Source organism: Camelus ferus, chromosome 6 (assembly GCF_009834535.1).
Source record: "Camelus ferus isolate YT-003-E chromosome 6, BCGSAC_Cfer_1.0, whole genome shotgun sequence".
In the NCBI taxonomy this organism is placed as follows: domain Eukaryota; kingdom Metazoa; phylum Chordata; class Mammalia; order Artiodactyla; family Camelidae; genus Camelus; species Camelus ferus.
In genome coordinates, this window is record NC_045701.1 from 53,245,566 (window position 1) to 53,259,231 (window position 13,666).

Consider the following 13,666-nt stretch of genomic DNA (forward strand, 5'->3'; position numbering starts at 1 on the left):
CAAGTATTTTCTAAGTGAGCTGCCCAAATATGGTAACCACTAGTCCCCATGTGAGTCTTTAGCACTTGAAATGTACTTAGTGCAAGTGAGAAACTAAATTTTCACTCTTATTTAATTTTAATTCATTTAAATTTAAATAGCCACAAGTGGCTGCCATATTGAACAGCACAAGTCTAGTGCCTAAGAATAAAACACTCATTTGTTATCAGAGTGGTTCTGTTTCTCCGCTTGAATCTGACGGATACAGGCAGCAGCTGCTGACCGGTGGGGAAGGGGATGTTGACAGAACGCTAGCATGCCAGGAATGACAGGCCTGGAGGACCCAGACCTGGGGGGCTCACCAGCCTGCCATCTCTGAACTTCTTACAGGAGAAAAATAGACCCCCTGTGAGCTTGCCCTGTTGGGAACCCCATCCCCAAACCGGTCCCCAAGACAGAGTGATCACAGTGAGCTAAAGTAGTCACAGACAGCAGGCAGTCTTTCCTTTACTCTCACACCATGACTTTACCCTCTTGCCAGTTCCCTACGCAGATCCTCCTTGCTCCCAGGCCTCCTCCCTTCCCCAAAGGAATATGATCTTCCTTACAGAATATAACTACCCATGTCTGTCTTTTTTGTTTTGTTTTGAACATCAACCCATTTTCATAACTCTGTAATTATTGCAGTAGGAAGTAAGCAATCATTTTTGTCAGCTCCAGTCTCCGAAACTGGTGACTTTCCAATAAACTTTACTGAGAATGGACCTTTCTGGGTAGGTCTGGCACAGTTAATTGAACATGACAAAATGTATGGCTGAAAGACATTTTCTTTCACAGCTGAGCTTGAATTGCGAACAATGTGCAGTGGTTTCAAGCTGTGCCCACAAACACAATTCTACACGATCACAAGGAACATTTATTTTTTCTTTTTTCTTTTTAGTGGTTGCTTAAACAAGTGGTTATCCGTTATGGCGCTGACATTGGAAACGGCGAAATGCTGGCAACCGAATCAAAGCAAAAGTGCAAGACAGCTCAGTGCGCGCGTGGTTTGGTTCCTTGAATGCAAAGGCTTGCGTTTTCATTTCCTCTTAGTTTTGGTCCCGCCTCTTGGTGTATCTTCTTGAGAATGTTTTTTAAAGGAAAGGAAAAGAACATATTTCTCATACTGCAAGCCATCTTTCGTGTCAGTTGTTCCCTTCTTTTTCCCGTCTCACTGGACTGGGTCCTCCTAACTTCTTTATCGGTTGGTGAGTCGCTTTGCTCTCTCCGGTGTTGCCCGGCCTTCAGTGAGTCCTGCGCAGACCACGAAGTGCCCGGCCCTCCTTCCCAGCTCTCCACCAGGGCTAAACGCTTCCAGGCTGAGAAAAATAGCCAGGAGGAAGCGCAGCGTGGAAGGAGGACCCCTCTCCGGCAGGCCATCCGCGCCTTGCCTGGCCCCCTCTCCGCCCCCGCTCCCTGCCCGGGCTCGCGAGAGACTATCCGTGTGACACGTCCACCTCCTGGCAGCTCGCGGGTTCTCGCCCGGAGCAGCGGGGAGGAGGCGGCTGCGGCTTCCTGGGTGTGGGTCCCTGGAGGAGCCTGGAGCGCCGTCCGGATGCGGCAGCCGAGCGGCCTCTCTGGGAGCCTCGGGAGACCCGTGCCAAGCCTGCCCTCAGTGCGCGCCACGGGCCAGCAGAGGGCTCTGGATTTTGGTCCCTCCCCTTTCCCTCTGGGTCCCGGAGCACTCCAGCTCTCAGACCCTCCTCCCCCCAGGTACAGGCCGGCGGGAGAGGAGGACGCATCTCTCCTCCCAGCACCCTACCATGGGCAACACTTCCAGTGACTCCAGGCTCGAGAACTGCGATGCTGAACAGTGGCTTCCCTCGGGTGAAAGTCCCGCCATCAGTGCGGTGATGTTCTCGGCCGGGGTGCTGGGAAACCTCATCGCTCTGGCGCTGCTGGCGCACCGCTGGCGGGGGGACTCGGGGCGCAGCGCCGGCCCCGGGAGCTCCATCTCGCTGTTCCATGTGCTGGTGACCGAGCTGGTGTTCACCGACCTGCTCGGTACCTGCCTCATCAGCCCCGTGGTGCTTGCTTCCTACGCACGGAACCAGACCCTGGTGGCACTGGCGCCCCAGAGACGCGTGTGCACCTACTTTGCCTTCTCCATGACCTTCTTCAGCCTGGCTACCATGCTCATGCTCTTCGCCATGGCCCTTGAACGCTACCTAGCCATCGGGCACCCCTATTTCTACCAGAGCCGGATCAAACGCCGCGGCGGCTTGGCCGTGCTTCCCATCGTCTACACAGCCTCCCTGCTGTTTTGCTCCTTGCCGCTGCTGGGCCACAGGCAGTACGCCCAGTACTGCCCTGGGACGTGGTGCTTCATCTGGCTCGAGCAGACTACGTACCTTAGGCTTTACGCCACCCTGTTGCTGCTCCTCATCATTGCGGTGCTCGTCTGCAACTTCAGTGTCATCCTCAACCTCATCCGCATGCACCGCCGGGGCAAGAGGAGCCGCTGCGGACCCTCCTTGGGCGGCAGCCGCAGGAGAGGGGAAAGGGTGTCCATGGCAGAGGAGACGGACCATCTCATTCTCCTGGCTATCATGACCATCACCTTTGCCATCTGCTCCTTGCCTTTGACGGTAAGTCACCCACTTCGTTTCCACAGCCAAACTCTGTGCAGCCTTCTCTTTCTCCCCTCTTACTGCCACCCTTTCCACCACCAAATTTTTGCCACTTAAAGAAATCTGTCCTAATTTGTAAAGGTCTATAGCTTTCCCCTTTCTCTTCTCCCCTTTATCCCATTTCTTACTTCCCTAACCCCACCAGATGGGCATCTCTATGCTAGTGTTTCTCATTAGGCAACACAGTTGCCCCTGAAAGGGAGTTTTGGCCCTCTACTAAGCCAGTCCAGACCCCAATCCGAGAGTCAAAGCCCCTGTACAGTGTCCCTGCCCCTCCAAGGCCAGCCTGGCTTACTACCTGAGGAAGAAGCAGTCCCTTACATCTTTGGATAGTTGTCAGTTACAACCTGTCTTCCCTTAGCTGTAGTTTGCCTCCTGGTACCCCGCCTCCACTAGTGCTAGTTCTCCAGGCTCTGCCTTCTGTTCCCCCAGAACAAAATGTGATACCCAATCCATGGTAATCCAGCTGTCATTGAGAATGGTCCCAGGTGAGAAGGGTCCCTCTTGGAGAAGTCCAGAGCATTTATTATTTTTCTTAAAAGTTAAACAAAACCTCATTTACAGATATCCCAAATTACATATTGGGAGTATAACTCTTTGTGGCCATGAACATTCATAATATATACATAGTGATAACTAGAAGAAAGGGTAAGTTGCCTGAAGGAACCCCTTGCTAAACTTTTGGGTTCTCCCTAGAGAAGGCATTTATACCCTCTTATGAAATATCCTCTTGATGTCACTGTCAGAAATATCCGGAGGTGCTCTACACTTTATGAGCACAAAGCCATGTGCAGGAGTGGCTGGTCGATCTCAGGAATGGAAGAGTTAGGCATGTTCAGGGCTTGCCTTGACCCAGCAGGCGGGGGGCTGCCTGGGAAGCTGAAGGGCAGGAATCTAGGTTCTGGGGTGGTGCTGCCCTTGTTGGGCCAACATCAGCAGTTGTTTCTCTGATGCTGTGAGTTTGAGCCTCCTAAGGCATAGCATGGGTAGCAGAGCCTGTAATGTATCTGAGCATGTACTGGCCTCTTACAGAGAAATGGGAACTCAGTTTTAGCAGCTCTACGTCCTAATCTTCAGAAGCTCAAGACTAACCCTGTAGGGAGTAAACAGTTGGCAATGACTTTCACCTGCCACAGTCTTGGAAAAAAGAAAGAGACAGATGATACCTGTCATTAGCAAGTGTGATCTGTAGAAGCTGAAGAAGTAACTTTATGCTACTTCCCGCCTTCATCACTGCTTTTCATTATCTTCATACACTCATCCTCAGGGGTGGAAAAGGACAAAGGATCCTAAAAGCCTGGATATGACCCTTCCTCCCACAAATTCACTCCCTTTCTTAGCTATGTTCTCTTCTCCTTGATTCCCACAGTCTTCATACTTCTGCCCCATCCTCTGTCAGAGTAGAAGCTGATCTGAATCAATAAGTTACACTTTGAGATGAATGAGATGGAGTATGTAAAAGATGCCCTTTTATAAAATGAAGTAGTACTGTGGAAGGCTGCATCTCCCACTCAATCTGAGCAGGGGAGTTTGTGCAACAGAAATGCCATGAGATAGAAACCAGCATGGCTTCCACGAGTTTGTTTTGTTTAACTGGTAGAACTATGTCAGGAGCTAACTCAGCATTTTAGGATCGGGACTAGGATGCAGAACATGTATCTGTGAGGGAAAGCATTTCAGGTTCCACTAAACAACTTAGAATTTAACTTGAGAGACATGAGAGACATAAACCATTTCTGAATTGGGGAATACCTGTCATGGACTGGGGGGATTAGGATGTCAGTTCTTGGAGTTTTGTCTATCATGTGTGGGTGTGTAAATGTAAAAATACCCCCCAACCCCAGCTACTTAAATAGCTTAGAAATGGGCTCAGAGGTGAGCACACACTTGTGAAAAGGATCATTATTTCCTTTTCTCCCTTTGGAGGAGGAGAACATGAAAAAGAGGTCTCCTCTTTGATCATTACTGACCCACTGCATAAACCTACTTTTTTTAATAAAGTCAGTGATTTTCAGCAGGTTCCCCTGTTTTCAAGTGAATTTGTCTTTCATCATGAGAACGTCATCATTGCCATATGTTGATTTTCAAAGGTATAATAAACACACACACACACATATACATATATTCCCCCTTCATTTAATATTAAGCTAGGGGTAGTTGCCCCATAGTTGCCAAATGGAAGAGTTAAAGTCTAGTTAGAAGGGGTGGTAGCGGGGCTTAGGAGGTTTGCTCTGAAGCCGTGTTTTTATCTAGATTGCCTGTTTATGGCTTAGGGGGGCCAGAAGAAGATTATGAGGCAGCTTTAGCTCTTTCAAGCCACTGCTTGGCATTGACAGTATCAGCAAATATTATCTAGGTTCTCTTCTGCATATATATATGGCAAAGATTTCCAGACAAAGAGCAGGAAAAAAGCCTACTGTGAATATAATCTAGAAAGCTGGCCAAGCTGACTTCTTGCCTTGGGGCTAGCGTGACACATTTTCCAGATGAGCTACAGATAATCCACTAGGCGCAAAACAGATATTTGAACTGTACCTTAAATGGGAAGTATCGAGTCATCTCTTTTTTTTTTAAATTGAAGTACAGTTGATTTACAATGTCAGTTCAAGCTGTACAGCAGAGTGACTCAATTATACATATACATACATATATACACATTTTCTTTTCAGATTCTTTTCCATTATACATCATTATAAGAAATTCAACATAGTTCCCTGTGCTGTGCGGTAGGTCCTTGTTGTTTATCTATTTTATATATAGTAATGTGTGTCTGTTAATCCCCAATTGCTAATTTATACACCCCTTCCATTTCCCCTTTGGTAACCATAGTTTTTTTCTATGTCCATGAGTCTGTTTTTGATTTGCAAGTAGAATTTTTATCTTTTTTTTTTTAGATTCTACATATGTGATATAATATGATATTTCACCTAGTATAACAATCTCTAGGTCCTCCATGTTGCTGCAAATGGCATTATTTTATTCTTTTTTATGGCTGAGTAATATTCCAGTGTGTGTGTGTGTGTGTGTGTGTGTGTGTGTGTGTGTACCACATCTTCTTCATCCAGTCATCTGTTGATGGACATTTAGGTTGTTTCCATGTCTTGGCTATTGTAAATCATGCTGCTGTGAACATTGGGGTGCATGTGTCTTTTCCAGTAATACCTTTCTCCATATACATGTCTGGGGTGGGATTGCTGGATCATATGGTAAGTATGTTTTTAGTTTTTTAAGAAACCTCCATACTGTCCTCCATAGTGGCTGCACCAACTTACATTCCCACCAACAGTGTAGTAGGTTAACTTTTTCTCCACACCCTCTCCAGCATTTATTATTTGTAGAAGTTCTAATGATGGTGATTCTGACTGGTGTGAGGTGATACCGCATTGTAGTTTTGATTTGCATTCCTCTAATAATTAGCACTGTTCAGTATCTTTTCATGTCTTTTTTGGAAAGATGTCTATTTAGGTCTTCTGCCCATTTTTTGATTGGGTTGTTTGTTTTTTTGATATTAAGCTATCTGTGCTGTTTGTGTATTTTGGAAATTAGTCCCTTGTCGGTCATGTCTTTTGCAAATATTTTCTCCCATTCTGTAGATTTTTTCATTTTGTTTATGGTTTCCTTTGCTGTGCAAAAGCTTTTAAGTCACATTTTAGGTCACATTTGTATATTTTTGCTTTTATCTCCATCACTCTAGGAGCTGGTTGGAAAAAATATTGCTGAAATTTATGTCAAAGAGTGTTCTGCCTGTTTTCCTCTAGGAGTTTTATATTATCTAGTCTTATATTCAAGTCTTTAATCCATTTTGAGTTTATTTTTTGTATAAGGTGTTAGAGAATGTTCTAATTTCATTCTTCTACATGTGGCTGTCTAGTTTTCCCAGCACCACTTACTGAAGAGACTGTCTTTTCTCCATTGTATATTTTTGCCTTCTTTGTCATAGACTAGTTGACCATAAGTGTATGAGTTTATTTCTGGACTTTCTGTCCTGTTCCATTGATCTATATGTATGTTTTTGTGTCAGTACCATACTTTTTTGATAACTGAGCTTTATAGTATAGTCTGAAGTCAAGGAGCATGATTCCTCCAGCTCCATTATTCTTTCTCAAGGTTGTTTTGGCTATTGGGGGTATTTTGTGTTTACATACAAATTAAAAAAAATTTCTTCCAGTTCTGTGAAAAATGTCACAGAACTAGCAAAATGCCTCAACAAATTACTAGCAAATCAACTCCACAGTACACTGAAAAGGTCATACACCATGATAAAGTGGGATTTATCCCAGGAAAGCAAGGATTTTTCAATATCCACAAATCAATTAATGTGATACACCACATTAACAAATTGAAGAATAAAAATCATACAATCACCTCAATAGATGCAGAAAAAGCTTTTGATAAAACTCAACATCCATTTATGATAAAAACTCTCCAGAAAGTGGGCATAGAGGGAACATACCTCAACATAATAAAGGTCATATATGACAAACTCACAGCTAACATTATTCTCAGTGGTGAAAAGCTGAAAGCACTTCCTCTAAGATCAGGAACAAGACAAGGATGTCCACTCTCACCACTTTTATTCAACGTGGTTTTGGAAGTCCTAGCCACAGCAATCAGGAAGAAAAAGAAATAAAAGGAATTCAAATTGGAAAAGAAGTAAAATTGTCACTGTTTGCAGATGACATGATGCTATACGTGGAAAATCCTAGGGAGGCTGCCAGAAAACTACTAGATCTCATCAGTGAATTTGGTAAAGTTGCAGGATTAATTATACAGAAATCAGTTGTATTTCTATACATTAACAATGAAATAACAGAAAAAGAAGGAAACAATCCCATTTACCATCACATCAAAAAGAATAAAATACCTAGGAATAAACCTACCTAAGGAGTCAAAGGACTTATATTCAAAAACTATAAGACACTGATGAAAGAAATTGAAGATGACACAAACAGATGGAAAGATACACTGTGCTCTTGAATTGGAATTGTTAAAATGTCCATACTACCCAAGGCAATATACAGATTCAATGCAATCCCTATCAAATTGCCAATGACATTTTTCAAGTCATCTCTTAATAAGAAAATTTAAATTGATTATTGACTAATTTTATCAGTAGATTATTGGTACGTCTTAGTATCTTTCATTTACATAGCACTTTAAACTTTATGAATGCTGCACTATCCAGAATTAAGTTATTTCTTGTAAGGCTTATCTGACAATTCAAAACTCAAGGCTGCTGTATGGTGCATTACATTCGGCTATTTCAGAATGCTTGGCATGTATCTCCAAGGGGTGTTTTTTCCCCATATCCTTTTATTCTACTTGGCCCACACTAAAATTTTGGTCAGACATGGCCTCCACCAATCTGCTACCTGAGGCAGGAATCATTTCCGCAGATCCTAACTGGGGCTCTGGTAGACAAGGCAAAAGCTTCTAGTCACCTTCAGAAATTCTCCTGTTCTTCTAAGAGAGCACACACAGCCCAACAGGAATACAACAGGAGCTACAAATAGGAGCCACATAAGGAAGTTCAAGTTTTCTAGTAGCCAGATAACAAAAAGTAAAAAGAAACAGGTGAAATTATTGATATATTTTATTTACCCCAATATATCTAAAATATTATCAATATAAAATGTGATCAATGTAAAATAATTATTAATGAGCTATTCCAAATAATTTTCTTTCTGTGTCCCAGAAAATACCAGCTATCTACCCTGTCTCTGCCTCTTCCTTCCTTGGGATAACAGAACTGCTTTCTGTGGTCCTCAAAGTGGGCCACACCACTGGCCCAGCAAGGAGCGCCCACAGCTGTGTACCCAGTGGGACACCAGCCTACTCAGCACTCTAGGAATAAGGGGACAGGGGAAGTGGGAACTTAGGAAACCTGAACTGAGACCTGATGTCAGTCATTGTCCCAAGGAGTGGGAAGGTTACAATTACTGCCTCCACAAATGCCAACCTAGCTCTCCCAAAGTTTGCGAAGTGAAACTCACAATGTAAGATGCCCAACACCCTGTAATGAAGTTTAGCTTCAACTACCATATCAGCATCAAAATGACAAACATTTTTGAGTGCTAACTTTTACAGACATTAACCCATTATCCTCACAACAATCTATAAAATAGATAGCATTTTTATTTCCATTTTACAAATGAGGCAAATAACTTACCCTGGGTCCCACAGCTAGTGAGTTATGGAGCCGAGACTCAAAGCCAGGCAGTTTAAGCCCACAGCCTGTGCTCTTAACTGTAGTACTATCAGAGAGAGAGTACTCATTTCAGGGATAACACGTTGAGAGGATTAGTCCAAAATTTCACAAGAGAATTGTGAAGATGTTATAAATATCTGGACCTCTTTGTCTCTTAATTTCAGCTTTTCGCTTTAAAGATAAATTAGCAAAGACTTTTTTCCCACATCAGATCAAGGGGTCTGAGCTGGGGCCTCAGGTGTGGTTTCTTTTTTATTCTGCACAGAGCTGTGCATTGAAAGGCTGAGACTGACATTTTAGGAGATCAGCTGGTATAAATGCTGGTCTAAATTAAGAAATAATCAGATTATCCCTCACATAAAATCTTCTGTTGGTATACATAGGACATTTATTAATTGACTTTTTTAAAGCATTATTTTGGCTGTCCAATATAAAATCATGGAAAGGACCAACAACATATTCCAAACTGTTTATACACCAAAGGAATAGTATATAAGTTAATAAATTCCTCCTTATGTTAGTCAGCTGTTGTCATCATTTCACAGAGATAAATAGAAACTTTCTTCCTGAAATGGAACAGCACACAGGAAATACATCAGACTTCCATTCTTGGCTCAGATACTGTTTATATCTTAATTTCCAGCCCACATAAAGTCACTTTCTCACTACTCTACTAATAACTGGATAGCTTCTGATCATTTTAAACTGTTTTCCGCATGCCGTTAGGATAAAGTGCTTATTATGCATTTTATTCAGTTCTAAAATTTCAAGAGTGAACCACTGACTCATTCTAAAAATGTCTTCATCTTTAGAAATTCTTTAGGGCTATAATTTCTAGGTAAATCTGATTAGTAGAATCTGATCTTTGAAATATAGAACAAACTCAAGTAAACAATACTGGTGCTTCCTACTCATTCCCAGTTCTCTTTATGTAAAGTGGAACATGAATGGGGGTTATAAAACTGATAGGAAATTTCTGGATTACATACACACACATCACAATTCTAGTAGGGATGGAAGAGAAATCCAGAAACCTCTGCATAACCACAATGAACTTTGCCTGGTGACATTTTGAGTTAATATCCACACATTATGGAAGGCCCTTTACCATTCATACGTCATCCATGATTGCTTGGGGTTTGTTGAAATTGTTTTAATATACCTCACCTCTTAGGAGAAAGTTCCTCTGTCGGAGTGTTTTCACTTGACACCTTTTCCTTTGCCATTTGATAGTATGAAATAGTGGTTGTGAGAACAGATAATTACATTGAGTTTTTAAAAGTTAAACAGGAAGAAATACAGTCCTTTTCCCAAAAGAGAAATGGTGTATTATATCTACACCCTTGGTCAAGTTGATCGTTATTGCCTGCAATTTAGTTGTGGAAAATATGAAGGAAAGAAAAGCCCCAAAGAAAGCCAAGTAGCTACTAAGATATAACCATGGCTTTGAAGTCTATAAACAGGAGCAATGATACCCATAAATCTTTGTGACACCTTCAAAAAGAAGTCTCCTACAACCCATAATCAGTCAGTGGCAAATTTCATGGGAGATGTACGTCACAGGCTTTTTATACAGGTGGTGCCGGAGTGTGGAGTGGCTAAGGGGAAAGGCTGGGTCCCACTGCTTGTGACTCCATGGCTTCCCTACTTACCTGCAATGTGATATGGGGGCAGGGTAACTAATCTTCGAAGTCTTGATCTCCTCTTTACTAAAACAGAAGTAATAATACTTTACAGATTTATGAGAGTATTCAACAGAATAAGACATAAACTGCTTAGCACCATGCCTGGCACACACCGGTATTTAGTAAATATTAGCTACTCTCTCCATAGGATTCAGTTTCCGAAGGAAAATCAGATTGGATATTAATGATCAGGAACTGGATTCTGGAAGCTCCAAGTCATTTGTTAATTGGCCAGGCCTTGGTGGGTCTTTAATTTTTAAGTATGATACATGAATAATTTTGAACTATTTCAGGTGCTTAGTAAGGGGCAAAAGCCACGATTATGAACTTTGGCTGCATACTGAATGACCTGGGGACTCCAAAAACTCTGAAGGCCAGATTACAGCCTAGACTAATTAAATCAGAGTCTCTGAGGGGTCGGAGCAAGCCATCAGAGTATTTTTAATAATCCTCAGGTGATTTCAGAGAGCAACCAAATAAAGTTCTCATTTGCTCAAAAATTCTTAACCCACTATGTTGTTGCATTAGAGGTTTCCACCTTTAATAGGTAGCTGAAACAAACAGTACCAGGTTGGTGCCAAGATGAAGTTTTCCATGGAGACTGCAAGAATTCTCTAGAAGATAAATCTAAAGAACACTGATTTTCACCTGTGCCACTTTATAGGCATCTCAGCAAGCTCTATATTCTGGGCAAATCCCTGTAGAGAGAGTCTGTTGTAAGGAATTAAAACTCACTAAACTGGTATACATTAGTACTTGGTATTTTTCTCACAGCAAATTTATTAGTAGCATGTGCCAGAACATGTGTAAATTCTACCAGCCTCTGAAGCTGAATTCCAGAATATCAATGAAACCTTATTAATCGATTGACTTATAGCCATTGTGTCAGCCTTTAATGAAAACCCAGGATTGGCTGGAGGGAGAGGGGAAGATGGAGTTATTGTTTAATGGGTACAGAGTTTCAGTTTGGGAAGATGAAGAAAGTTCTGGAGATGGATGATGGTTACGCTTGTTTTTCCGTGTTCTTTTGTGTGATGGTCAGTCAGGTGCAGCCATAGAGGAGACAGGAGACACTCTGGGAAACAAGGTTATCATCCTCCCAGGTCTGAGAAGCAGGAAGCACTGCACAATACAGGGCCACGTGGGCAAGTGCTAGTGCAGGTCAGGAGACAGAAGGAGCAGGAGCTAGGGGAGAGCTGGGTCGTGGCCTCTGTTGGAGTTTCCAAGGGAAAGGCAAAGCAGGGTAGGGTGAACAGTTGAGAACTGGCTATTTTGAGTCATTTTTGCAAGCTCTATACTGCAGGGGTGGCTCAAAGTTGCCTGGGGCCAGGGCCCTGGAATGATTAAAGCCAAGGAATGCTGCCTCCTGGGGTCCAGGGCCAGACTGAGGAGCTCTGAATTGATTAGTCTGCATGTCAGAGAATTGCTCCGGGGTGGGCCCTTGGCTCTCTCTAAGAATTGGGAGGGGGCAGTCTCTCCCCAGCCAGAAAGGTTTTCACTAGGTCAAAACATCATAATATACAAAAAGTAAAAATATAAACCATATAGAGTTGCACACAATGTGAATGTGCTTAATGACACTTGAAAATGGTTAAAATGGTAAATTTTATGCTATGTATAATTTGCACTAAGAAAAACCAAGCAAACCCAGGGTCCACAAGATCAAAAATGGTGAACTCTAGGCAAAAGACAAGAACCAAAGAAAAATAATGGGGAGGGAAGAGAAGATGAAACTTTTATCAAGAACTTCAAGGGTCTCTGAAGTATGTCTCTTTTCCAAGTGCAAAAGAAGAAGTTGTCTTCTACAACATATTGGCCACCTTCTGAAATGCAAATTTTAAGCATCTCTAAAAATTACTCAGCATAGTAGAAGAAAAGGAAAGGAAGAAAATAGTACAAATAGTACAGGATTGCTTCATCCTCTAAAACCATTTTTCACTTCTCATTGGTCTGCCACACACTAAAAAGATCAGGAGCTGGTGTGGGTTATTCATCATTGAAAACCTGACTCATCTTCATGTGTGACCCTTGACACTAGAGTGCTGAGGCCTCCCACACGGCCCATTGGGCTAGCCAGTTCAGTATTATATTCTTTGGTGAAATTAGATTGTAAACTAAGCCACAGACTTTTTATAGAGCAGAATGCTCAGTTGTATGTGTGTGTGTGTCTGTGTGTGTGTTGGGGGGAGGGTAGTGGCTAATATATTTTAATCTATTGGATTTATGGACACTATTATCCTGAATCCCTAAACTCCAAAATCACTCCTTAAATATGCCATATAAGTACTGTATATTTCTCATCCAAAAGTTTTGCTGACAAGAAGAGTATTGCTCCATTGCCTGTCCCCACCTAATTTTTCTCTTCTCTCTCTAATCAGGGAAGTCCACCAACAGTTCTTTTTTCCCTTACTCATCTGCCAAGTCTTTTCTCCATTCCCTAAGCCAACATTCTCTGGCATAAACACCTATGGCTGCCAAACCTTCCCGATATTGTCCTAACGTAAGCAACCCAAAGGTGACTGCTCTCCCTCCCTGCGGTTTACTTTGTATGTCCAGTTGCCAGATGCTTGCAGGGTAAGTACCAGGCAAAAAGGAAATAAACCATTCCTTCTGGCAAGGGGAATGGAGGGCAGAAGGAATAGCTCTCTAACTCACTGGCTACTTTGGTAAGAAAGTTCCTGGAGTTTTATGAAGGACCAGTTTTAAATGACTGGGTGTGATTTACATGTTTCCCTCATTTCTGTAAGCTGTGTGGACGTGTTTGATGTTTATCAAGCATGTACTGTTTCATTCTTTTCAATCTGACCAAAAAGTTGTGTTCTTCTCTAAATATCTAAGAAACCAGATGAGGGCCATTGTACCACTTTGAAAACATTGGCCAACATGTGAAGATGTGTCAGCTTTCCAGTGTTTAGGGCATTGTTCTGAACACCTTTGCTCTAATATGGGCAACCTGGATGTAGCACATGGTCAGCACTGCTCTGCTGTCAGGGGGATTGGAATTTATGTCCTGAGTCAGCCACTAACCAGCCCCAAGAACTCAGGCAAGTCACTTAAACTTCTCTGCACCACGGCGTCCTCATTGGTAAAATGGCTCTAACACTCAGGGCACTTACTGAAGTAGC

At 42.6% G+C, this 13,666-nt stretch overlaps 1 protein-coding gene across 6 annotated transcripts in view; it reads left to right on the forward strand.

Moving 5' to 3' along the window:
* Positions 1-1,241: 1,241 nt before the first annotated feature.
* PTGER2 (prostaglandin E receptor 2) overlaps positions 1,242-13,666 on the forward strand; it is a 99,839-nt gene continuing 87,414 nt past the window's right edge. For 5 of the 6 annotated variants that reach the window (XM_032482044.1, XM_032482045.1, XM_032482047.1 and 2 more), the window contains exon 1: positions 1,242-2,606. In XM_032482044.1, the coding sequence (XP_032337935.1) occupies positions 1,782-2,606 (825 nt within the window). In that variant the 5' untranslated portion in view covers positions 1,242-1,781. The remainder of the gene's footprint in view (positions 2,607-13,666) is intronic. The other variant, XM_006185432.3, reaches the window with a different exon arrangement.